This window comes from Bubalus kerabau, chromosome 3, assembly GCF_029407905.1.
Source record: "Bubalus kerabau isolate K-KA32 ecotype Philippines breed swamp buffalo chromosome 3, PCC_UOA_SB_1v2, whole genome shotgun sequence".
Classification (NCBI taxonomy): domain Eukaryota; kingdom Metazoa; phylum Chordata; class Mammalia; order Artiodactyla; family Bovidae; genus Bubalus; species Bubalus kerabau.
In genome coordinates this window covers 181,493,402-181,521,373 of record NC_073626.1, presented here as the reverse complement: position 1 = coordinate 181,521,373, position 27,972 = coordinate 181,493,402, and the positions used below count along the sequence as shown (strand labels likewise).

General features: G+C 38.4%; 1 protein-coding gene across 1 annotated transcript in view; it reads left to right on the top strand.

Annotated features, from left to right (window-relative positions):
• Positions 1–413: 413 nt before the first annotated feature.
• Positions 414–27,972, top strand: part of MACO1 (macoilin 1) — a 67,093-nt gene continuing 39,534 nt past the window's right edge. Inside the window, exons 1-6 of the mRNA XM_055574089.1 lie at positions 414–634; positions 14,813–14,954; positions 16,846–16,972; positions 20,670–20,793; positions 22,525–22,703; positions 23,915–24,416. Coding sequence (XP_055430064.1) covers positions 555–634; positions 14,813–14,954; positions 16,846–16,972; positions 20,670–20,793; positions 22,525–22,703; positions 23,915–24,416 — 1,154 coding nt within the window. The 5' untranslated portion in view covers positions 414–554. The remainder of the gene's footprint in view (positions 635–14,812; positions 14,955–16,845; positions 16,973–20,669; positions 20,794–22,524; positions 22,704–23,914; positions 24,417–27,972) is intronic.

Sequence of the window (27,972 nt, the reverse complement as noted above, 5' to 3'; positions counted from 1 at the left end):
CTAATATGAATTCTCATACAGTGAAATGCAACCCAACAATAAAGAAATGCACCTTCGTAACAAGGCAGAATATAGGATGTTATATTTATAGGGCCTATTTATAAGCCTCTATTTAAATCGTTTCTGATAGGCTCGGACGCAGGCCCAGACACCTTCATGATTGGTGCACTCTTCTGTCCTTCAAAGAGGTAGGTTCTAGAGTCCGTTTTGCCTCAGAGGGCCCCGGGATTGGCCGGCAGCAGCGTAGCGGCGCCTGCGATTGGTCCGAGAGGCCGTCCGTCGGAGAGGTGGAGGCGGGGCAGGCGGCTGGCTGGTGCTGGGGCGGGCGGGCCCCGGAATTGTCATTTCTTTGTTTCCGAAGGCGGAGGAAGCTCTGAGCGCCCCCCTCCCTCCTCCCCGTCCCACCCCCTCCCCCCCGGGTGCTGGCTCCATGTCTGTGTGACCGGCCCCAGGGGTAGAGTCCAGGCCCGACGCGGGGCGGGCCGGCGGCGGCGGCGGCGGCTGAGGTGAGAGACGGCGGCGGCGGCGCGGGCACCCGGCCCCCCAGCGGGAGGATGAAGCGGCGGAACGCCGACTGCAGTAAGCTCCGCCGCCCCCTAAAGCGGAACCGGATCACCGAGGGCATCTACGGCAGGTGAGTGGCGGAGCCCCCCGCCTCCGCCGGCGTGGGCCCCGTGGGCCCCCCGGCCGGCTCCGGAGGGGCCGGGCCCCGTTATGTAACCCCGACTAGGCCGCACGCCCGCGCCGGGGGCTCCTCGGAGGAGCGCTGCCCAGGAGGGAGGGGGCCCCGGTGGTCCGCCCCGGGGAGCGCGGGGCGTGGCGAGGGCCGCCGGCCCGGCTTCGAGGGCGCGGCGGGCGCGGGCTGAGGGAGCCGCCACGCCGCCGTTGGGAGCGTCCGGGCCCCGCCGGGGGGGAGGGGCGGCGACCCCTTCCCCGCCGGTGCCCGCCGGGCCCTCGGGGCGCTCCCGGGGCCCACGGGCCGCCTCTGTCTCCCCGCCCCTCAGTCCCCTCTGGCCCGGGAGTCGCCGGCCCGGGCTGGGAGGCGCGTGGACCATATGCCCCGGTGACGGGGAAGGCTGACAAAGTTGGGAGCAGACAGGGGCTCCCCCGCGGTCCCCCGGCTGACCGGGCAGGTGGTCACGTTGCCCTCTCTCGCCTTTTACTTCTCTTACGGGATCTCAAACTTGACACCGACTGCTGAAGCTCATACCCACCCCCCAAATCATGCGCTGTGGCCCCGCTCCAGACTCAGGCGAGATGACCCTTTTCTCAGCCGCATTATTTTGACAATTCTAAGCAGATAGTTTTCTTCCAACCCGTTAAAAGGGATTTCTTTCTCCAAACTCAACGGGTTTTTTGTTTGTTTTGTTTTTAATCCTCCCCAAAGCAAAGCCGTGTCCCTTTAAATAGAAATTGAATTCAATACCGAGGGATAGGACAACAGGTTCACGGGGCAACTAAGTGACCATCCCAGCTTCCCTCAGCAGCGTTTGTGTTCGACTGTTATTTTCTGGTTCTCACCGTGTTAATTCTAAATGGTACTTGCTTTGATAAAGAAACGATTTTAGAGGAGAAGTGGTTAGTTTACAAAGGAGAATTCTCAGGATATGCATATAAGCTTAATTGAGTCCTGGCGGTGTTTTACAGTTTAGCTCTTTTAGCTGTGGAACTTAGAGAAATATGTGAGGTAACTGATGACACCCAAGTTGCCTGAGCATAACTGGACACCTTGCTTATGCTACTGTTTACACATTTAGAAAGATTGCTTTTCACAAGCAGCTGACTGATGTAAACATTGGATGTTTTCTTTATTTCAAGCTTAAAAGCAGTTAAGAAGTCAGTTAAAGTAAGAAGTTCTTGGATATATTCTTATGTAAGGAGCCACAGATCATAGGAAGAGTTCATACATTCAACAAATACCTGCACTATGGGCCAGCCCCTGTTCTGGCTAGTAAGAGTATAACAGTAATTGGTCAAGCAGGCCAAAAATCCATGCTGAGTCAATCAAACCTGACCAATTAAGCAAAAGCTGTAAAAGCAAAAAAACATATTTCCTGCAAATTTAATGGATGGGGGAAAGTTCTCTTCAAGTTACACACACTATAATTTTTGAGTAAGGGAAGGGTTTTCCCCCTGCCTATTGAAAATGATTTGAACAATTTAATATTAATGGTGACACAATAGAGAAAGCATATTAAACAGAGTTGGTAAACCAAGGACAACCCTGCTATTTGAATGGCTGCTATTTACAGCAACATAAACGCACCTGTTTATAGTCGGAAGCTTGAGAATCCCACATCGTTTCCATGTTTTCTGTTGTATTTCAGCTTCTTCTGTATTTGAACATACATGGGCAGTTTAGTACATGTCCCATAGTACCACTAGTGTGCATCAGTGTGAAGATGCGAATTTATTGTCTCATGAAGTTCTATTATTTTACTAATGAACTTTTGAAATTTGAATTTTCTTACCCTAAAGGTTAATAGTAAATACTCTATACACCTGTTCAGAGTTTCATCTGTAAGATTGTGAAAAACCAATAGTATTTCAGCTCTCAAATCTGTTTAAGCTTCTCTTTGATACTCTTTAAGTCAAATGTTAATAAAAGACCTACATACATTTCTGTCTTTTCTCTTAGAGCACCATATATCAAGTGAGTGGTTCAATTTACTTATCTGTTTCTTAGTTTATATTATTTCTTAGTTTATATTATTATATTATGGAATATTATGATCTGAAGAACAAGATCATAGTGTTAAGGTTTTTTGCAGTTTTGTTTTCAAAGGAGGTTTAGAAAATTTCCAGTTATTTCTGAAGCAGACAGAATGAGTGAACTAGTTATGAATTGTGGTGTTTGAGGATTTGTGAGTATCAAATTTCTGTTCATCATCACATTTAAGTCTACACTAAATTGTTTGTGACACCATCTATTGCCCATTTTGTTTCTCAACGTCTGGCCAATTTTGGTCTCATTAAATAGAGAGCTTTGTTTTTTTCTGAGGCTCTGTTGACAGTTCTGATAACCACTATCTTCTGTTTCACAGCGTAACCTTTCATGGACTTAATATTTGCATGTTCTCAGTCTGCACAGCTCTGAGCTTGGGCTAACAAGGAGGGAGCTGTGGTGAAGAGAGCACTGGACTGAGAGTGTCAGGAGACCTAGGTTCAGACTCGAGTGTCCCAGCTCTGCCGTGTGGGACAGACAAGGCAGCCACAGCTTTGAGCCCTAGTTCTCTCACCTGTCAAGTGAGTTTTGAGGACTAAAAGGAGATAATGTCCAGTTTGTGAAATTCTGTATGAATTCTAGCATCTTAATACAAAATTATTTATTTAGCATGTTGTTGTTATCACAGTTTACCATATTTGGTTTATTTTTTAAAGGAGTCAGGAAAGACCATAAAATTTGTTACAACTATCAACAAAAATTGAGTAGTCAAAACAAGGGATCAGTTGCTGCTTGGTCTTGCTGAGGAAAAAAAAAGTCCCTGTTGCTGAGATGCTTTTAATCATGGGCTGCAATCCAGCAACTGTGACGGAGGTGATTGTCAAATGATACCATTATTATCAGTATGGCTGTGGTAGAGTTCTGTTTCAGGGGCAAGGTAGATGGAAAATGAATTTTTAACATTATGTTAATGTTACCTGCATTTATGTATATACCCATCATTTGGAAACTGAAATGTATTAGAAATATGTTATTTCAGTCAAGTTAATAATCAAAAATAAGAGAAAGGAAATAGGAATGGTGATCATTTTATTTTACATCATTATGGGCTAAAACTTCAATGCCATTTTGAAAAAATCTGAGCCTGCACAGAACCTGACAGAGCATAGGAATTCAGTGCTCAATGTTGAGCAAGTGAATTAGTAAATAAATCCATATAAGCCAATCCATTCCACTCATTTAAGAACCTTCATTGTTTAAGTAATTATGGAGGATGCAGGATAAGATATGATTTCTTGTCTTCAAGGAGTTTACAGTCTAGGAGACCATAATAATTCCCTCTTAAATTTGTATAGTGATTTTGAGGTTCCAGAGAACTTTGAGTTCTGTCCAAGTAAAAATATTTTAGTTGAATTAAATTTTCGCTTGCTGGTTTACCTGATGCATTAACAGACTTACTTTGCCCTGTGCTATTTTATGATGAAGTAGGCAGTCACCACTAAATGAGGAAATACATATACTCAGATGAAATTGATGTGAAAGTACTTTGGAAATTATGAAAAAGGTTTTTAATAAGAGAAAGTAAAATGAAGAAGTCTACTTAACTATAATATTTCAGAAGCCCTTGGCTTTTAGGGCAGTGACTCTCTCCCTGTGTCTGCCTTCACACATGCACCAGACACTTCCCAAAGTAATATCTAGTTACTCCATGCAGTGATTCTTCAGGTGCGATGGGGTTGGAGTGCTATGTAGTTTTTATAAGCCTTAAGGGAATTCTGTGTGGTTCCACACCTTTTATCTTGCCGGGTTCCCCACCCCCTCTGAGAATTACTGACTTTATAATAGGAAGATGAGAAGACAAGCTTTGGTGAGTAGGAGACAGAGGCAGAAACATTTATGTTTAAAGTCTCCGCGGTTAAAATCGTTGCTTACCCAAGTAAGTATAATAAGAATTTTAAGTAAGGCATGTGTGTGTTTTAAGCTTCTGTAAATTATTTTATATCTCAAACTGGTAGTTGAAGGAAGCACCCTTTCACTTGTGGATTTATGGATACTTCCTGTCATGGTGTGCTGAGTTCTGCTTGTAATATGTTGCCTGCAGGTTAAGCAGTGTAATACTGTACCTGACTTTTACATTTTAGGACTGGGACTTCCTGGTATGTACCATAACTTTTCCCATCTGTATTTCAGAGGAGAATTTTCTGGCCTTTGACTTTCTGTAAATGGTCAAAGTTTATATATTTCTCAGCTTCCTAATTTCCTTTTTCAGACCCTTGTCTGAATAATCTCATCTCCAGAGATTTCACTTCACTGCTTTTCCTACCATCTTAATGTTTCCTAAGCCGGGTTTTAGACTTCTTTGGGCCATGCTTATTAAAGCCACTCGAGGCTGGCCTGACCCTTGGCTGCCTTAATTGTACATGTGTTCTGCAACTGAAACCCCAGATTCCAGTGTTGCAACCTCACAGCCTAAAAGCATTTTGATCATCTTGTAGACCTTAACTTCAGTGGTGCTGGACTTGACAGAAAAGTGATAAACGCAGTATTGTTTTAGAGGGATTTTGGGAAAGGGGGTAAATACAATGGAAAATTTAGAAATTGAAATGTTTTCACTAACCTTTCTAGTGAGGTGTTTAGCTTAACTCTTATATTTGTAGTTTCTGTGAAATACATTTAAACAAATCTTCCACACTGGAATTCTGTACTTTATTTTTGCTAGTAGTGTACTACTTTAAAAAAATAAAGTGCTTTCCTCCAGCTTTCATTTATGATTCTTCTTGTCTGAGTGTTCTTGACAGTTTAGTTTCATCAAATGTTTTGAAAATTACTTTAAGTTGCTGCTATCAGTTGAGGTGGGGAAGGGAGTGAACATGATCTATTTCAGTATTTCAGATTATTTGCTTAAAAGCATCCTGTTTGATTAATGATACTTTCCTTTTTCTTCATATTGGTTTCTCATGGCTTTTCTTGAACCTCATTAGATTTGGAGATTGATTTTAATAGTAATCTCAATAGCTTATTATTTTCACTTTCTTGTTATATACCTGAATACTGTGGACCCAATCCATGTTCTGTAAGCACTTTTATTTCCAGAGTCTTTTTCTTTGGCCATTTCTCCCAGGTTTCCCAGATACTAACCCTTTGGGGTTTTATGTGGCTGTATGTGTGTTTTGTTCTGTCATTTTCTAGGCTACCATCCAAATGATAGACTTAAGGGGCTATAACAAGATAGAACATATATCTTGTGGAGTCTGGAGGATCAGATAGAAATTTTATAAACTTAGTTGAAACCTCAAAGTGAAATACTATAATTTGGGTTACTTTTCTTGATGGAATTTAGTGTGCCCTTCAAATATAGCTATTACTTTACTCTCTAGGCTTCCCAGATTTGGGTGTAATTATTTTACTTGGATCATTTTCAAGAAATAGGTCCAGAAGAAAAATAAATTTCTTCTCAACAAGCTGCATAAGTAGAATGGTACATACCAACAGGAGAAACACATACCCTCTGCTGCCCTTTTTTTTCCCATCATGGATTTCTTCAAATACCTGAGGAGTAACTATTTCCTCAAGGTCTCTCACCTTCAGGAAATGCATTCTGGTAATGGAAACATTTTTAAAAAACGTAATCAACTATTAGAGTATATTCTTTGAGGCTTTCTGTCTTTACTTTGACATTTAGTTTAACTGACATCAAATTGGCTTCAGCTCATCAGCCTTCTTAAGGTGCCTGTCATCCCCAGACTTTGAAGCCCCTTCATAGCATTGGCTTTCCTTCCTTTGTATTTTTACCTCTGCCATCCTTAAGAGCCATGTGCTGACATTGACTCACAGGGTTATAACGTCAGAAGTCATTTATCCCTCACCCCATCTCCTCTGTTGCCATTTCTGTTTTGCAGGTTTTGCATTTAGTGGCTTGAAATGGTGTGCCCAGTCCACTTTAGGTGTATCCATAGGAATCACTGATTCATTAAGGCTGTTCGGGATCCGCTTCCTACCCAGAGCAGGGGAGTTGGCTAGAAGTAATCACACTCTTGTTTAAAATTATATTATTACTTTGCTCATCTTCAAAACACTTTTAAAACCCAAATAAGCTACTCTGTACTAAAGTCAGTACTCTGCCTATCTTGTAGTGAGGTCCCTTGAGCTCTGGAGAGGATGGGGACCGTTTTCTCGGTCAAACAAAAACCCCTATCTCAGATGATAGAAATACTAAGGTTGGAGTCTTCTAGATGTAATAAGTATTATTTTCTTGTCTTTTTCTAGGCTTGACAAACTATACCTCATGGTTCATTGTGTTTCTGGCTTTTTTAAAAAATGAGTCGTCTTTTTATTTTTAAACTACATCTTTCTCTATTACAGTGACCATTCTGTGAGTATGACTATTATTGGAGAGCAGTCTTGAATTGTCCCATCTTTTGTGCCATGGCTATTTCTGTAAAGAGCGTTTGACTTTAGCATCTTTTTCTGCTTTTAAAACTTCATAGTGTTTACATATTAAGTTTATTGATTCATAGTTTGTGAATTAAGGTACTGAGGATTTATTCTTTTGTAAAGTGTTTTAGCTTATTTTTTTAAAGCTTGGCTCTCCTGGAAAATTAAAGAATTATGTAACTTGAATATATACATACAGAGGGATATAAAGAAGGGCAATAATATTTATTGTGCATGTAAGAAGATGGGGAAGTCCAATGTGATAGTTAAGCATATGGGCTTTAACATCATACGAACTTGGGTTCAAGTAATGTCCCTGACACTAGTTATGTGATTTTGAACAAGTCATTTGCCTGCTTTAACCCTCAGTTTTCTCATCTGTAAAATGAGGATAGTAAATAATATTATCCACTTAGGATTGTTATAAGGATAATTGACCTAAGTCATGTAAAATACTTAACATAGTATCTGACACGGCATGGTTGCTTGAAAAGTTGATTTCTTTTTTACTGTTGTTACTGTAATTTTATTTTCATTCTGTTACTTAGTTCCAGGAAAGATACTAGTTTCACAGATGAGAAAACTGAGATTGCAGGTTTCCCTACTTGATAGAGGCCTCTATCTGTCTAACCCTGAAGTCTGTGCTCTCTTACTTATTGTGCTACTTCATCCTTTCTGGATGGTGTTTACATGCAGTAACATATAGCAGAGTTTGGTCCTCTCAGACTCTACTACATGTAGAACAGGTGTCATTATCTTCATGTTTCAGGTGAGTCAGCAGCTACCAGGAGGGTCCTGTGCAAGGACATTAATCTTTTTTCCTTTTCAAAATGAGAACCTCTTTTCTATTGAACAGTCCAGTATGGGTGTGACAACAATGCAAAATGTGACCCTGAACCCTGACCTGGGTCCTGGGCTTGATCAGTGGGTCTGTCTGTTGCTATAAAGGACATTAGTGAGATAATTACTGAAATTAGAATAATGTCTATAGGTCAAGTAATAGTACTAAATCAGTGTTGATTTCCTGATTTTGATAATTGTGCTGTGGTTTATAAGAAAATATTCTTGTTTTTGAAAAAATAAGTAAGGGGACATGTCTGCAAATTATTTTCAGATGGTTCAGGGGAAAATGTACACATATATAGGGAGAGAGTGATGACAGAACTTGATAAAATGTTTTATCATTTGTGAAATCTGAGTGGAAAGATATAAGGGAATTCTTTGTAGTATTTAGGCAACTTTTCTGTAAATCTAAAACTTTCAAAATGAAGAGTTAAGAAAAATAACACATGCTTGTTAGAGAAACTAAAGCAGTATGACAATGTGTAAGTCTAATGTAAAAAACCTTAGTTCTCCTGTTCTGGAATGAGCACTGTGATATAATTTATAAGTATGGTTTCTTCTTCGGTCCATATAGATAAACAAGTATTTCTTAATAGAAATAGAGTTCTGTCTTATATACAAGTTTCTTGATTTTCCTCCACAGTTAATCCTACCCATTTTTTATACATGGAAATTTATCTATCTTTGAGTAGCAACACAACAGTGCATGTAGAACTCTGTTTTCTCTGGTCTCCCTGCTTCCACTCCTGTGCTCTTTTCAGCAGTGCCCTGCAGCCTGTTCTGTGTTCCTCAGGTTTCTTTTCTATTGAATGGCAGTAATAGCCCTGCTTATGTGATAGTTGTAGGGATAAAAATGAGATAGTTTTAATATGAAAGCTTTTGAAGAGTTACACAGTGAAAGTGAAAGTTGCTCAGTTGTGTCCGACTCTGCGACCCCGTGGACTATATACAGTCCATGAAATTCTCTAGGCCAGAATACCAGAGTGGGTAGCCTTTCCCTTCTCTAGGGGATCTTCCCAACCCAGGGATCAAACCCAGGTCTCCTGCACTGCAGGTGGATTTTTTACCAGCTGAGCCACCAGAGAAGCCCAAGAATACTGGAGTGGGTGGCTTATCCCTTCTCCAGCAAATCTTCCCGACTCAGGAATCAAACCAGGGTCCCCTGCATTGTAGGCGGATTCTTTTTCAACTGAGCACAAGGGCAATGTAAATGTTAAGTGTGATTAGGTAGATGATCTTTACTGTTGAAGATATGAAGCATAATACTTGATTCACTTATGAAATAAATCTCTGATGTTTATGCAATGTTAGCACAGGTTTTAGGGCCTCTGGCTTGTCTTCTTTCTCCTAATGTCTTCACCCATTTTCATCCCAAACCCCTAGCGTCCACACTATTGAAAGTGTTTTTGAAGCAGAAATTCTAAAACTTTAAACTTTCCAGTTGTGTTAGGTTAGAGTACCTGTCATTAAAGAAGGGACTAGCAGAAGATGAGATGGTTGGATAGCATCACCGACTCAATGGACATGATTTTGAACAAACTCTGAGAGATAGTGGAGTATGGTGGAGCCTGGCGTGTTACCAGGGGGTGGCAAGGAGTCGGACACAACTTGGTGACTGAACTACAACAAACCTGTCTTTGATATCTTGAGTCATAAAGTACTTTAGAAAAATGCTATACAAACAATTCTTGAAAGCTTTTTAAGTGATTTACATTCTAGAGTTTTTTCTTTTTAAATTGGATGTATTTCATCCTGTTAAGATTTGTCATTCCAATCTATGTGTGTGTGTGTGTGTGTGTGTGTGATTGACTTCAGCATGGTTTTCTTTGCAGCCTGCAGGAGGCCCAGAATAGAAAAGAAAAATACAGAACAGCTTAGGTCTTCTCAGGCTGCTCTCCTTTTCGGGATTTAATACAAGGATTGGTTGCAGAACATAGCAGTGATTCTAGTCTTGAGGCTCATGCACGACTTTCTGTAGACCACCATTCCTCAAAATATTTTCTTTCAGGACTTCTTTACACTCTTAAAAGTGATTGAGAATCCAAAGAGCTTTTGTTTATATGGGTTATATCTAAAATTTTTGCTGGATTAGAAATTAAGACAAGAATTTTGAAATACTAGTTCATATAAAAATAGCGATGATAAATCCATGAGAAGAGTGGTATGCTTTTACATTTTTACAGATTTATTTAATATTAGGCTTAATAGAAGATAACTTTGAGGGCCCTCACAGTAGTCAGAACCAGTGTCAGGTAGGCTAAATGGAGTGATGATCTGGCATCCAGAGCAAAGCTGATAAGATGCCTCTTTTCCTTGCGGAAAAACTGGTGAGAACATTTGGAGCAGGCGCGTGGTCATCCTTCAGGAAGAAGCTGTGTTTGTCATCTTCATTGTTGTTGCTTGTTCAGACCCCTTCCGAGTCACCTGTGCATCATCTCTCCCTCTCCCTTTATTGTAAGTGTGTGCTTTGATAAAAGCCCTACTCTTGGTCCTAAACACTCTTATGCATGGCAGGTCATTCATTCAAATATTTGTTAAGTTTCTCTGGTGTGCAAGGTTCTGTGCTGGGCATTGAGAATAAAGCAGGGAACAAAATGGGCCTCCATTGTTCTCACGGACTTTGCATTTAAAGAGTCATACAAAATGTTATTTAACTATAATATGATTCTTATGGTACAGGAAACTCTGAGCATATAATGGGGTACTAGTCTTTACTGTTGGGTCAAGGAGGCCTTTTTTGAATAAATGTTCATGCTGCATGCTGAAGGATGAGTAGTAGTGGAAATGTTTCATTTAGTTTAAGTTGTATTTCTTTAAGGATCTTATCTGTGACTGAGAAAGAAATGTAGAAAAATTGACCCTGAACAGTTTGAATGTTGCCAGTTGAGGGATGGACAGCTAACAGTTTGGAGATAAGTACTGATTATCTGAGTAGATTGTTGTCTTCTTTCTGAGACATTGTGGAATTCAGTGGAAGTTCTTTGGCTATGAGACGTTTATACAGAAGCTAGTACTCTTCTCAAATTTTAACGTATGCACACTAGAGTTTAAAGAGTCTGGGCATCTGATTAAAACATAAGCTTAGACTGAATAGGGGTGGGCCCAGAAGTACTGCTTTTCTGAAAAGCTCATACTTGATGCTGATGCTGCTGGTCCACGGGCCACACTTTAGCAAGACTACAGTTACATAGAATAAGGCTTTCAGCAGGTACCAGCTGAACAAGAGGCTGGGCAAGTATTCTAGACGTAATGTCCAATAGGAAGAAGTATTTGATAACAGTAGAAGACAAAGCAGTTTGGTTCAAGAAGTATCATGCTGCATAGTGAAAGGCAAAAGGGATTCACTGTTGCTATTACAGAGAGGACAGGAAAGCTTGGCATTGCAGTAGATGATTACTAGCACAACCAGAGGGGCTTCCCTGGTGGCTCAGATGGTAAAGACTCCGCCTGCAATGCAGGAGATCTGAATTCCATCCCTGGGTTGGGAAGATCCCCTGGAGAAGGGAACGGCTACCCACCCCTGTATTCTGGCCTGGAGAATTCCATGAACAGAAGAGCCTGGTGGGCCACAGTCCATAGGGTCACAAAGAGTTGGACATGACTGAGTGACTTTCACTTCACTTTTCACTTTTAGCACAGCCAGAGAAATATTTCACAGACTCATTTCTGTGGTGAGGACCAAGTGAACTAAATGGCCATTAGTCTGCGTAGGGAAAAGGTCAGGTACTGAGGATTTATGGCCACCCTATGGTAATTAATTGTGTGACTTCAGAAAATGATCTAAGTGACAAGCTGCAAGAGATTCTAGAGAGAAAGTGCGCTTTTAGTTGGAAAAAAAAAAAAGAATGTTCAGTACTACCTCTCATTAATCATAGGGGATTAATCCATAGATGGACTATTTCTAAATAGATTCAATTTTAAAAAATGGTTGTAAGTGGCAGGGGGAGAAAAACAAATCTTATGGTTAATATCCACTGTGAAAAGGTCACCAATAGTAAACCTAGTATTTGCATATCTCTTCTGTATTTAACTGGCACCTAGAGTAGAAGTTATCAGACTATCAAAAGATATTATTGGTCTGCCCTTATTTCAGGGTATTATTATGGAAAATATCTTTTTGTTGCAATTATGCTTTAAATTTTTGTTCAAGATAGTTTACAGGAATTAGTAAATTTGTTTGGACTGGAGAATTAAAGTAACAACAAGTTAGCCATAAGCCATATTATGAACTATTGAATCATGAAAAAATATGATTAAGTATAGCATATTTTTTCATGATTTAATAGAAATATTTTGGAATGTTATAATAATGGTTTAAAACTCTAAAATTTTCTCCCCCATAGAATGTCATCTCTTAGTCAGATTTTCTACACTGATGAGCAGTCATTTTAAATTTCTTTTAACTTTTGTACCTGTACCTATAGAAGGTTAATAGGCATAATTTACTGATATAGAAGGCTCAGTGAATACTGAATCAGGCAACTATCTTAAACATTCTAAAACTCTATTAGATTGAAGTGAATCTATAAAGTTTGAAACTACTCCTAGAATAAAATCAACTGTTAAGATTACCTCTTGATTTTAGAGGTAGGCCCACCTAGAAGGGGGAGCCTGAGGAAAGCTGAAGGTATAGCACATGTTTGTGAAAGATCAAGTTTCCTTCAATGTGTATACTTCTAAATGTGACTCCATAAGATATGAGTGTCAGGGAACAACAGAGTTACAAAAGCAGTTGTTTGAAAAGAAATGAAATAGATCAAAAGGAACCCCTTTGAGTTACAGAATTGAAAATGAGTAGTCGCTATAACAAAGATAATCATTTCCATAATGCCTTATAGGTTTAAATGATTGAGTTATTAAAAAGTATTCAACAGGTTGCCATTCTTAAGATTTGTTGTTGTTTAGTTGCTAAGTCATGTCTGACTCTTTGTAACCCTGTGGACTATATGGCCTGCCAGGTTCTTCTGTCCATGGAATTTTCCAGGCAAGAATACTGGAGTGGTAGCCATTTACTTCTCCATGATGCTGTCCAAACAGTGAAATGGAATGTTGCCAGCAAGACTAGGCTCCTGCCATGCTTGGGAGCATTTGGGGCAGAGAGTAGTTGGTAGAACTCTTACCTTCTCCACTTTCGGAGTAGTGACAACTAGCCTAAGGAAGTGCCCACCATGTCTTGTTCAGCTACAAGGAAAAAGCCACTTAGTTTTAAAGCCAAACTTGGAAATCTAGTTTCAGACTAGATCTGTGCTCCCGAATGCCTGCATGACTCAGTTATTCCTTCTAACAAACTATCCCTTGCTCTTCACTGGATCAGCAGTGGGTTTAATGAATGAAAATGAGAGCTCTGTTCTCATCTGGCTAACGTAACTCCAGTGAAATGAAAGTAAAAGTCAGACTTAAGATTCAAACCTGTGTTCTAGTTTGCCTTGGGTTCCTTGATTCTACAGCAAACCTCTTCATTGGAACTTACTGTCATGCCTAAAGAAGTTCTACCAAGAATCAGTATTAGAAATTGACTCTAGTTGCAAATTATGTGTCCCCATGATACTATAACCCAGGGGTCGAACCCACGTCTCCCAGATTGCAGGCAGACTCTTTCCTGTCTTAGCCACCAGGGAACCCCACTATATAACATTAAGGGTCATTTGTGTCTGTTTCTGACATTCTTTACCTGTGTGGCTTTACAGGGCATTGAAAGAATCCTCTATGCTGGATCCTGCTTTATTGATTTTACCCCCAAGAATATAAGTCTTTTTGTACCTTATTTTAATATATTTTAAAATTATTTATTAGAAGTCTTGATTTATTGTTCATGTGTATATTCAAACAGTTGATTTAATCACAGCAGTATTGAAGTGTTTCTGTTGCAGAACACCATGCAAAGCTATAGCCCAAGTCAAACTGAATTTAGGCATTTCCGACCTGAATATCTTGGAAAATCTTTTTTTTAAATACCTATATTTAACCTGCTCTAGAACTGACCAGACTAAAGACCTTAAAGACCTTAAAGACTTATTAATAGGCATAGTTTAAAAGCTTCGTTATCTTTAATACAACTAATGAATTCGAAGAATGGGATTTTAGATTATATGAAAAGTGTTTTTGTTTTTTTTTAATCCAGGCCCTTACTTTGCTTTGAGATTCTACAGTGGTTAGATAGGTGTTCTGACTGGCTTATCAAAGTGTGTTCCTACTTCACAAAAGTCCAAAGGGAAGTGGGACACATCAGTATCCCACCTAGGGCAGTGTTGGGATCCTTCATGCTTTTTCCTTTAGTGTACATTTTGATACTCTCATGGCCTTTAGAAGTGATTGGCATCTGCTTCCTAAGTTAATGTCTGTCTGTTTGGGGAAGTTATTTGGTTTTTGTTCGGTTAATGCAGATAGAGAGAGGCAAGAGGAGAAAGAGGGGGGAAAATACAGAATTCTTCAAGCATGTAGGGATCAAGAATTTCAAAGACTTCAAACAGATGTAGAGGGGTGGGGAAACAGCAAATTTGAAGCTGCTCAACCATGACATTTCTTCTAATGACGAACAGCTTGAAAGCTGTAATTTTGAGAGTGTTGCAGTATTTTGAAGTCAGACACTTAGCACATTTTAAAATAGTGGTGAAATTTAAATGGGCTTTTTCCATCTTAAATGGAATTAAGCATTTTGGGTCATCATCTTATTTTGATAGTTGTGGGTCTCAGAATGAACACCAGAGCTTTTAAAATTTACATGGGCCAGGGCAGCATCTCTTTTTGTCTTTTATCTCCATTGTTTTCATAGTATAGGAAGATATTTTTTCTCTTTTAAATAAAGTAGTGCATTTTCGTTTTCTAGTTCTTCACCAATGACCTTGAATTCTTTATTTTTATATTTTGCAGTACATTTTTATACCTGAAGTTCCTGGTGGTGTGGGCACTTGTCCTCCTGGCAGATTTTGTCCTGGAATTCAGATTTGAGTACCTATGGCCATTTTGGCTTTTCATCAGAAGCGTTTATGATTCCTTCAGATACCAGGGACTGGTATGTTTATTCATACATGTTTTTCAAGTATAAAGGATTTAATTACCCTTCTAAGAAAGTCTTCAATAACTGCTAGTGAAACTGTTTAAAGTAGATTTTATGAGCAACACTTAGGTGACTGTATTGAGCTAATAGGGTCTGTGGGCTGAAACTGCCCTTCAGGCCACTTTGTCTAAATCCACTGATCAGATCATTACACTCCCTCCTCCTCGTCCATTCCAGTGAAAAGAAGGGGAGGGAGGGAGGCTTTCAGGAGGGAGAGGCAGAGTAGCAGGGGAAGCAGTAATTACCTGCCCAGCTCTACTCTGAAGTACCTCTGAAGCCTCTGTCTTAGGGATTGGGTTAGAGTTAGAACAGTGGTTCTCAAACGTTTTGTGCTCAAGACACTTTACACTCTTAACAGCTATTGAGGACTCCAGAAGGCTTTTATTTGTGTGGGTTACATTTAGCCATATTTACTATATTAGAAATTAAGTCTAGGAAAAATTTTAAAATGAAAATTTAATACTTAAATCACTTAAAATAGCTATAATAAACCCATTACATGTTAATACACATTAAAATTTAAAATGAAAGCCTAACTGTGGTGTTGGAGAAGACTCTTGAGAGTCCCTTGGACTGCAAGGAGATCCAACCAGTCCATTCTGAAGGAGATCAGCCCTGGGATTTCTTTGGAAGGAATGATGCTAAAGCTGAAACTCCAGTACTTTGGCCACCTCATGCGAAGAGGTGACTCATTGGAAGAGACTCTGATGCTGGGAGGGACTGGGGGCAGGAGGAGAAGGGGACGACAGAGGATGAGGTGGCTGGATGGCATCACTGACTCGATGAACATGAGTCTGAGTGAACTCCGGGAGTTGGTGATGGACAGGGAGGCCTGGCATGCTGCAATTCATGAGGTCTCAAGGAGTTGGACACGACTGAGCGACTGAACTGAACTGAACTGAACTGTATTTTCCAAAACAAAAAAGAAATTAAAAGATTGACTACATTTTTGAAAACCTCTCTAATGTTTGGCTTAATAGAAGACAGCTGATTTTCATATCTACTTCTAAACTCAGTTATTACCAATATCATGTATCATGTAATCAATGATTTTAGTCAATGAATATCAATGTCATGTATTCTAGTAGATACCACCATACTCCTGAGTAAATGAGTGTTAAAGAGATAATGCCATAGTATTATTATGAAATTATTTTACTTGGAAGACTTCTGAAAGGATCTCAGAAATCCCCAGGGATCCCCAGACCATGTTTTGAGAACTGCTGGATTAGAGCAAGGGCACAGGCCTGGACTTGCTCCCTTGATTGACCTGTAGTTCTGTTGTGTTCCAGAGTCACATCTTAAACCTGTAACTCTTCTACCCAGGCCTGGTACTCTGGTCAGAGCAGATCCATGCCTTGAAAAGATGGTTTCGGGCCGTGTCCTGTTAGCAGTAGATAATGATGCGTCCAGAGGAAGCTGCACTGTTGGACATCTGTGCTGTTCTTAACCACAGTTGTGTTTCATCTGTGCTCCAACAGCCTGTCCTTTAAGAATGAGGCTATTTAGTAATGTTCTGTGAGGAGAGAGGAGAATTTTCTGTGTTAAATTCTGTTTCTTTTAGGTAACCCACCTGTGGAGTCCAAATAAACTCACTGTGAATCAACCTCAATTTGTTCTGGTCCAATTCTTCATGATTTGAGGCCATAAATAGGATTACTCTTCAATGCCGAATTAACCACATCTTTTTATATGGGTGATTTTAAATATTTAAAATTTTCTGTTGTAACTTGCTCTGTAGTTATTGCATAGCAGCTTCAGAGATTTTGTTCAACGTGGTTTTAATAATCTCTGTTTGAAATGAACAAGTTCTAATATGTGCTTTTTATTTTGTCTTTCCCTTTAGGCCTTCTCAGTATTTTTTGTTTGTGTAGCATTCACGTCAAATATAATATGTCTGCTATTTATACCCATTCAATGGCTTTTTTTTGCTGCTAGTACATATGTGTGGGTTCAATACGTATGGCACACAGGTAAGTCTTAATGGTTTCTTAGATGGATCGAAATCTTAGATTCAAACTTCTAAAATGTGATTTCCTTGAATAAATTATTTAGAATTGAGTTTAATGTGGACATTTTAAAGATCCCTTTTCATAATAGATTATAATATACCTTTAAAGTGTATTTCTTTTTTATTAAAAGTTTAAGCCTTTATGATTTGATATTTTGATTGTAGGCATTTCAGTTACCAACTCTCATTATGAAGTATCCATATTTTTTTAAAAATTGAAGCAATTATTATTTAGGTAGACTTGAAGACAGCCATGTGCCAAACAAGAAAAATGTTCCTGCAGCTTCAGCATTGAAAGGAACGTCAGAAGTCATTTAGTTGAACCCTTACTTAGTATAAGAATCCCCACAGCATTGCTGGTACATGGTATTTTAATCTCTGATTGAAAATCTACAGTGACAAGAAACTTGTGTTGTTTTGGGGCAATTGGAATAGAAAATTCTTTCTCGTACTGAGCCAGAATTTTCCTTACACTTTTGACCCAGGATATCTTGACTGTCTTGGGGTGCACTGATCACTTCGAGTTGATAAAGTACTTTCTCCAGAAAAATATATGGGAATATAGGGAATATATTTTTTTTCAGTTTCAGCAGGCTTACAGACCATCCCTCTAATCCAAACATTAGACCCTTGTGTTAGAGCCACACTGAATAGGTGTACTGTTCCATCCATGTTAACATTTCTTTAGACTAAAACACACTGTCATATCCTCTTGTGTTTTTTTCTGTAGACAAAGCATCTCTGATTCCATCAGCTTTTCCTTGTATGTTAAGCACTTTCACCATTTTGGTCTCCCTAGTTCTTAGTGGCTCTCTAAACCACAATGTACATTTCAGGTGTGTTCTGGCTTGAGTGGAACTACATAGTCACCTCCCTTCTTAGAGCTATTCTTATGCTATTACAAACTAAGATGAGATGAGATGTTTTAATAACTCCAGTCCACTACAAAGCCTGTCATAGGACACATGGGGATGTGAGGACTGGCTCACAGACATGTGGGGATGTCACACTTGTCTGCAAAAGCTGCATGAAACTTGATTCCTAGGCCCAGCTGTAACCTGTAGCATTTTGACCACTGAAAGAGCACCAACTAGTAAAAGCTCTCTGGAGCAGCATTCATCCTCTTCTCTAAATGCTAGAAGGATGATGTTGTCCCATCAGATTCAGCTGTATTTTTAAAGTATCTGCTGTGAACATGGTTTTCTCCATCTTTAGCACTTTCTCATATCTGACTGAATTTATAAGGTAGCGTGCTTCTTCCTAGTCTGCTTTCCTCTAGTTAAAGTGATTTTTCCATATACCAGGTTTTACTTGTATTTTCTTGTCCTGGGCCTCAGTTTCGAGTGAGTTGCCATTTACACTTATTCTCTCTAGGTCTCAGCTTCTTTTCTGTCATATGAGGGTAGAGTGATCTAGATAATAATTAAGGGAACCTTCCAGCTCAAATAATCTGTGACTCTGATGAACTATAATGATTTTCTAAGTTGCTTTAATAGTGTCTTATTAGTTGAGAAAAAGCTACTCATGTAACTATTATTAGCACCTATTGGAATTCAGTGGGTGACCCACAAGGCAGCAATGAAGCTAATATAATAAATGATATTGGTCTCTCTTTAGCTCTAGGCTCAGAAATGCATGATGGAATACCTAAGTTATGAAGCGCATTTTAATTCGGGGTGGTTAGCAAGCAAACAGAACAAACCCTGTGTTCTTATTAGGCCCAGTAAATATGGGTGCAGTTTTTATAGGTTGGGATTAATTTCTCTTTCGTTGTTAAAATTTAACATTTTAAAAAAGAATGTTAGGAATGGTTGATGAAACTATGTATTGCCGCAAGAGCATGAAAATATTATGTCATTAATTTTTTTCTTGTTGTTAAGAGGGAGAAAACAGGATATAAAATTGTATGTACAACGTAACTATTAAACTAGTTCAAAAATATTTTCAGTGTGGTTTTATTTATTTAGATGTAGAAATATGAGTAATTTGTCCAGATTTTTCTATTTTTCCTGTAATATGCTTATTTTGTTTATGATAACTTCAGAAATTAATATATAAATTAGATATTTACAGAATGTAAATTTTTTTAAATGTATTTTGAAATGAATTTGAAAATGGATAATCCTAAGGATTGACTTTTGTCTTCCTACCTTGCAAAAATACCCTTTTTTTGGTTTATTAAATCTATAAGAATGGTTGAAACCATTAGCTGTTTTCACAGGACTTTGCCTGTCTTCTCATCTTATGGACTAGGTCTGTGGGGACTTGAATTCTCCTTAGAAGCAGATTCAGTATTGTGTCTGGGAATTTGGACACAGTTTATATAAACTCTGGGCCTCACTTTACTCTTCCATAAAATGAGGAAGTTGGACTAAGTGGAACTAATCTTTGGGACTAATTTTTCTTCTGTTTCATCCAATCCAAAGAGTCTTAGAAAAAAGCCATCTAGTTCTTCAGGTCACTGAGTTTTCCCTCCATTTGTCTCTTCTGTAACTGGCTTGCTGTATACACTCTCAAAGGGGATCTTTCCAGAGTTATAGATCTCATGTCTTTATGTTCCGTCTTCATAAAATATCCCATTACTAGTCATGTCCTGACACGGATGGACCTAGCCTACAGACTTTGATTCTACAACCCAGTGAAAATTATCTGATTATTTGAGTCTTGTTTATTCTATTGCAAATTGCTTTTTCCTCTGTTGAAAATTGTTTTTAATTACAAAAGGAATATGAGCCTGTAGTTAAGAAAAAAAACTTTTTTGAATAATACTTGAATGTCAGAAACATTTCTTAGTGCTATAATTCATTCTTTAAAAATTGTTTTTTTTTTACATATCATTCTGTGGTAATACAGATCTTCATCCTTTTGAAAAGCTGCATCATATTTCATTATATAGATTTATTGTAATTCAGCAGTTCCTATTGATAGGCATTTAAGTTAATTCTAAATTCTAGTTTTTGCTATTGCAAATAATACATTGAACATTCTTATACATTTATCCCAGGGCTCTTTTATATGTCTATAGAGTAGATTCCTGGAATTGGAATTTCTGGGTCAAAGGTATAAGTATTTTTCATTATACTGCCAAATTGCCTTATAAGAAAGTTACCCCAATTTATATTCTTGCTAAGAATGAGAGGGAAGCCGTTCACACATCTTCCCTGTACTGTTACCCATCTTTAAAATTTTGGCTTTATCTGATAGGTTAAAATAATCAAGTCTCATTTAAAAATTTTTATCTCCCTAATCAGTAGGGAAGTTGACATGTTTTCACATGTTTTTTAACTGTCTGTAACTGAGTCACTGAGCGCACACACACACACACACACACACTTTTTTTTCTTTTATAACTTCCAAATTTTTTTCTTCAGTTGCCTTTTTTATTGATTTGTAGGAGGTCTTTGTATGCTAGGGCTATGATTTCTTTGTTTTAACATATGTTGTAGATATTTTCTGCCAGAATACTAGTTTTTATTTTTGTTTATGATTCCATAGCATGTTTTGTCATATGAAAGCTTTCAATTTGGATCAAATTGCCTTTTAATTAGTTTCAAAGTCTTAAATGAAAGTTACTGTAGTTGAACCAGTCTCCCAAACAACCCATCTGTTATATTAGTTAATGTTTCATTGATGCTTGTCTCTCTGCTGCTTTCCCACAGAAAGGGGAGTGTGTTTGCCCACAGTATCCCTCTGGATACTCTTTGTTTATATTGAAGCAGCAATTAGATTTAAAGATCTCAAAAATTTTCATGTAGACCTTTGTCGCCCATTTGCTGCTCACTGGTGAGTATTATGTATGTTCTTAATCTGTAATCCAGTTCAGTGTTTTCAATGTAGAATGGTAAATTTAATTGTAAATTTTTTCTTAGAGGTACTATATGAATTCAGAAGACAACATAACATGGTGTGGTAAAGAACATGAGCGCTCTAGTCAGGGAGATGAATGTTTGAATCCCAGCTGTGCCCCCTAACAGCTTTGTGCTTTGGACTTGTCACTCTCTCTAAGCCTTAGTTCTCTTACCTATGTATTGAGAAGCTGTCTCATGGGGTGTCATGGGAAAGATGAAATGAGGTGATATATGTAAAGTGTTTAATTAGGTCCATGTACATAGGTGTCTGACTTGTTATCTGTTTTTATTGTAATCAGATAATGATTCCAAAAAGCCTTGATGAAATATAAGACTATTTCATGGAGCTTAAATGATTTTAAAATTTCCTTTGCATGTTTACAAAAGCAAGATAATGTTATTAATAATTATTAAGGACTATTATTTTTAACCTTAAACCATGAAACATTTTTTTTAAATAATCTTGATTTTTGTTTATATCTATTGTAGAAATCACCACTTAATGTATGTTTCTTTTAAATACACCAATTTTTGCTAATATTTATGGTGAAAACCAAAACAAATAGGAATCAACAACCAAAAAATAGTTACCAATATGTTTAAAATCTTTACAAACAAGTGAATTAAATAGACTTGGTCAATAAACTTGTCACTATAAATTTGTGGTGTGATCACATTTAGACTAATTATAATTGATAAATTATGTTTTAATGTTAATGAGACTTCGCTGGTGGCTGTAAAGAATCCTCTTGCAATGCAGGAGATGCAGGTTCGATCCCTGGGTTGGGAAGAGCCCCTGGAGAAGAAAATAACAACCCACTCCAGTATTCTTGCTTGGGAAATTCCATGGACAGAGGAGTCTGGCAGGCTATATAGTCTGTGGGGTCTCAAGAGAGTCAGACATGACTTAGCAACTAAATAACAGCATTAATGAAGCTTAAGAAAAGTTTTGACAGTGTTTTCAGAGGCTTTGAAACAATATTAGACTGATGGCTTGAATGAAAATATTTCAACTTTTTGTCCCAGAGATTAGAGTTGTAAGTACAGCTGGTTTAATTTGTTGGTGCAAACCAAACGTTGGCTCTGAAAATATCAGATACTTGGTTAAACGATTCTTAATTTATGTTTGATAGAGTGTTTATGAACTAATTTTCCAGGAATAGCTAGTGACAGACATTTCTCAGGCAGCAAGAAGATGAGTCACCTGAATTTGACCCTGCCTTCTAGTATTGAAAACCAAATGATGTGTTTGATTTTAATGCTTGCAATGTTTACTTATGATCACTCATAAAATCTCTACCTTTTTAGTTCTTAAAAACATACAGATCCCTAAGTCCTAACCATGCATGAGGCAGGTTCCATGTTAATCAAAGACTTTAGCCACTGTATCCAGCAGTCCCTTTGGTAACTTCTTGAGTGTATTTGAAGATTGCCAGGGCCTAATGGGCAGCTTCTTACGGTCCAACGGTCCTGCTGTTCCATAGGGGTTTGTTCTGCGTGCTAGCTGCCTGATTTCCACAACAGACATGTTTACATGTGTTTACTGAATGCTCAGCTATTATCATCATCTATAATGATGAATCAGTCATAGGGTCCTCATGTGCTGGATGCACGTGTTGCTTGTTTCCTTAACTTACATTTACTGGCAGAATTGTCTTCTTTCTAGTATTGGATACCCTGTGGTGACTTTGGGCTTTGGCTTCAAAAGTTATGTAAGCTACAAAATGCGGTTGAGGAAGCAAAAAGAAGTGCAAAAAGAGAACGAATTTTACATGCAGCTTCTTCAACAAGCCCTCCCTCCAGAGCAACAGATGCTACAGAAGCAAGAAAAAGAGGCCGAGGAAGGTAGGTCTTTACTCTAAAGCTGTTGGCTCAATAGGTTAGTTATTAGTTTGTTTGTCAGTAGTATTTTTTCAGAAAAGTTGCTAGGGCTTTGGGAAGTTACCATGGCTTTTTGTGTTTTCTGGTGTTCCTCTTTAGGACTGTTGCTTTACTTTGTCATGAAATATAGAATATGTATGATGTTTTCTGCCTAGTGTCTTAAGACCATGTGCTTTTAAATATGTTTATTTTTAAAATTTATTTCATTTCCTTTTACAGTTTATTTTCTATTTTAATATTTATTTGTTATGAAGATTTTAAAATATTTATTCTCAGTGACAATAGTATATGTAACTATGTGCATTTGTAATTGTAGCAAGCCAAGTATAAGCCAGATAGAGATGTAAACACAGAATTGTTTTACAAATCAGAATTCTGAATAGAGCAAACATGGCTAGGTCTTATTTTAAATGGTTTGTATAATGCAACATGGATCTTAGAATGACCTTTTTCTAATACAGCCTCTTTCATGAATATGTAACCAATTCAATAAGTGAACAGACAGCAATACCAGTTTTCTTTGGTTTTTGTTTTTAGTTAATCCATGACAAAATCTTGTTCTCTGGTGTGGTGCAAAATTATCTCTTCAAGTGCACTTTGTCGAGTTTGAATATGTAGACCTATACAGAAAATTCATTGTAAAGTGGCCTAGTAAATGATAACAGACTTCTTATTACTTTAACAATAGAGGCAAGACAAAGGATAGGTGCCCTGTATGCTAACATCACACCTGTTTGTTTCATTTAATCTATCTTTTCAGTAAAGTTATTAAATTTGTTTAATGCAAGCATCTTTTTAAATGTGACCTTTAAGATTATGATCTGCCTATGTCCTGTCACCCCAGTGATAGACAAGTTTGATTTGACTGATAAATGAGGTATGACTTAGTTGTAAAATCCTCATATTCTTTTCAAGGTCAGAACTTTAATGACGTGGTGTTTTGAAACGATGGTGATTTTCTAAATGTGCAGCTTATCAAATTTATTTGGCTTTGCTTCTTGAAGTTAGCACAATGTGGTGTGGTTCTTGCTTCTGAATCAGTTGGCAGCTCAATGCAGTGCGCTTCTAAGTGTAGATGACACCGTTTGCTGAATTAATCCATTTTGGTTTTTTACAACTAAATATTCCAGTGTGGGTTTTTTTTTTTGTTTGTTGGTTTGTTTTTGGTATTGTAGCAGCCAAAGGATTACCTGATATGGATTCCTCAATCCTCATACACCACAACGGAGGTATCCCAGCCAACAAAAAACTCTCTACAACTTTGCCAGAGATAGAATACCGAGAAAAAGGGAAAGAAAAAGACAAAGATGCCAAAAAACACAACCTTGGAATAAATAACAACAATATTCTACAACCTGTAGACTCTAAAATACAAGAAATTGAGTATATGGAAAACCATATCAACAGTAAAAGATTAAATAATGATCTTGTGGGAAGTACAGAAAATCTCTTGAAAGAGGACTCCTGCACTGCTTCCTCAAAAAACTACAAAAATGCCAGTGGCGTTGTGAACTCCTCACCTCGAAGTCACAGCGCCACAAATGGGAGCATCCCGTCCTCATCTAGTAAAAACGAGAAGAAGCAGAAATGCACTAGCAAGAGCCCAAGTGCACACAAGGACTTAATGGAAAACTGTATTCCTAATAACCAGCTAAGCAAACCAGACGCACTGGTAAGGTAAGTGTGTGTGCTGTGTCCTTGCCTACACTTCCCACAGACTTGACATGGGTCTTGAGAAGCATATTTCTGAGTAGGCCTGTAGGCATTGTTTGTGATCAGATTCTGTGACAGTTAGCTCTGGTGTTGGACATTTAGTGTTTCTTTCGCACAGGTCTGTGGGTCACCCGCACCATCCAGAAGCACTGACTTTCCAGTGTGCTCAGTGTGAGGTGATAGTGGTTACTTCCCATATTTGACAAATTTACACATAACTTGATTCTTCTCGTGGTTTCAAGAGGCGTATCTTTAGTCTTTTTTCAATTTGCATATCCAAAGATCATGTGGCATAGACACGAAAAGAAGAGTTTGTGGCCTGTTCATGCAAATCTTTGTCAGGTACAAAAAATAATCTTTCTAAAAATTCCATAGGTCAATGCAGTTAATCCTTGAATAACATGTGTTTGAACTGCGTGTGGGACCACTTATACGTGTTTTTCATTAGTAAATGCGGCAGTACTACATAGCCCCTAGTTGGTTGAGTTTGTGGATGTGGAGGAACCATGGATATGGAGGGCCACCTATAAATTACACTGGGCTTAATCTGCATATTGTTCAAGGGTCAACTGTTCAGTGTTAGTTTCAGATTTTAATTAGAAATGTTCCTTTTCCCATGTTTAAGTTAAAGATGAACATTGTTGTATTACCTTGATTGGCTCAGACTTAATTTTGCTGTGTTTTATATATTTTATAAAATACATATACATTCCTTTTACTTCATCAGTCAGTCAGTTCAGTTGCTCAGTTGTGTCCGACTCTTTGCGACCCCATGAACTGCGGCAAGCCAGGCTTCCCTGTCCATCACCAACTCCCAGAGCTTGCTCAAACTCATGTCCATCGAGTTGGTGATGCCATCCAACCACCTCATCCTCTGCCATCTCCTTCTCCTCCTGCCCTCAATCTTTCCCAGCATCAGGGTCTTTTCTAATAAGTCAGTTTTTTGCATCAGGTGGCCAGAGTATTGAAGCTTCAGCATCAGTCCTTCCAATGAATATTCAGGACTGATTCCTTTAGTATTGACTGGTTTGATCCCCTTGCAGTCCAAGGGACTCTGAAGAGTCTTGTACTTCATATCTTTCAATTTGGAAACTGAGATCTGAACTGGAGCTTTTTTATTTTTTTTCTCTATTATTTTTTAAAATTGGAGTGTAATTGATTTATAGTGTTGTGTTAGGTTCTGGTGTACAGCAAAGTGATTTAGTTATACATATATCTCTACATTCTTTTTCATATTCTTTTCCATTATGGTTTATTATAGGATATTGAATATAGTCCTCTGTGCTATACAGTAAAACTTTGTTGTTTATCTATTTTATATGTAGTAGTTGGTGTCTGCTAATCCCAAACTCCTAATTTATCCCCCTACCCCCTTTCCTCTTTGATCACTGTAAGTTTGTTTTCTGTGTCTATGTGTCTTTTTCTTTTTTGCAAATAAATTCATTTTGCCATATTTTAGATTCCACATATAAATGAAATCATACGGTATTTGTCTTTCTCTGACTTCCTTCACTTAGTATAATAATCTCTATATCCATCCATATTATTGTAAATGGCATTATTTCATGGACCTTTCGAAAATACATAGCTCAAGAGGGCCGCTGTGACTCCCTCTCTCCACTAAGTTATCTCATGATCCTGTTTGGCTTGTTTCAGAGCAGACAATTCATGAGGGAAAGTTTCTAGTATTATAAATTATATGAATTAGATTAATAATTTGTTTTAGTTCTCTGATTGACAGCTAGATAAAGGGAAGTACAGGTGGATTCTACTCCTTAAGGCTCTAGAGGTTTCATAACCCTTGGCCACTATTGGAAACATACCATGCTGCTGCTGTTACCAGGCTGACATTCACATGTGTTTTTTTTGACATTCTGCCCCATCGTGCCCTGCGGAGAAAACACTCAGCAGACAGCTGTCTTTCATTTGCTCAGGGGAAAAAGACCAATTAGTTGACCTTCTATATCAAAGTGAATATCTCACAAATGTATTATATGCTATAAATGAAACATCTGCCACCAGCTTTTTAACATCCTCTCTCCTGCACAATTTTAATAATAGCAGTCAAGTCAAAACAATTTTCCTCTGTTGGGTGTTACAGAGAGAGCAATCAAGGCTCAGTTCTGTGATACCATCTCACTTGGGCCCCACTTGTCATGTCGGTTATCTCTACTACCTCATCTGCCTTTAATAAAGAATTTCAAGGACTCAGATGGCCTGTTTTCTAGTCGTGAGTCCAGTGCTCCTGAGCCCGCGCCTGGGGGATATACCTCTTCCTGTGGTCACTGATGTGTATTCTGATGTGCCTTGATCTGAAGGGCTCTAGAGTATAACTTTGTTTTAGGGAATCAGTTCAGTTCAGTCGCTCAGTTGTGTCCGACTCTTTGCGACCCCATGAATCACAGCACACCAGGCCTCCCTGTCCATCACCAACTCTCGGAGCTCACTCAAACTCATGTCCATCAAGTCGGTGATGCCTTCCAGCCATCTTCTCCTCTCTCGTCCCCTTCTCCTCCTGCCCCTAATCCCTCCGAGCATACCTGCTGTCAAATACATAAATATAAAATATTAAATAGTTTCATAAGCTTCCATGGGATTATTTTCAACTTTTCATGTAATAGTATAAAAAATAGATGATGTAAATATCCAACAATAGGGGAGAAACTTAAATATTTATAGTCCATCTATTTGATGAATTTTTAATACATTAAAAATCATATTTTGAGACAGCTAATAATATAGGGTAGTGCTTATAATATAATATTTCATGAAGAAAGTAGAGAGGAATCTTACTGAAAGCATTTTGTTTTTCTGATCTACACAGAGAAAGGATTTGACGGGAAAGGAGCCAAAATGATAATAGTAGTTATTTCTCCTTGATAGTATTGGGTCTTTTAGTTTTTATTTCATCTTTCATGCATTTTCAAATTTTTCTGTGATAACAGTGAAGGTTTATGAAAGGAAAATATATCTTCCTTGACTTCATATATGTTTTGATGAATATTAAGACTCTAACAGATCCAAACCTGACATATTTGAGGTGTTAGCCAGAGAGTGGATTTGTTATCTTCAGATGGAAAAGGCTGGGCTTGAAGTCTCTTCAACAGTTTGTACATGAGTTCTTCGCTCTTGCAGGTATATCCAGGGCTGTGTACAGGTCCAGGCTGGCTAGAGGGATAAGACTGATTGTCCCTTTAATAAATTTTTAAAAAACCACTTGAAAACCAGTATTGTATTATTAGTAAATGCAACACATTCCACATAGCTGTGTGTGTCTCAATATCATGGTTGAAAACTGCTATATTTGAAGAACCAATTCATTGACTTTGCGGGGGGGAGTTCATTAATATACCACTTTCAAAGAGAAGTCTTGAAGATTGGTATGGCTGTCAAAGTAAGATCTGATGGTCGTTCCCTGTGAAGGAGCAAGCAGTCCTTCGGGTCTTTTCATTGTCTCTCCAAACTCCAAGGATGTTCTCTAGTGTGCGTATACCACAGACTGACAAATGACTGCACACAG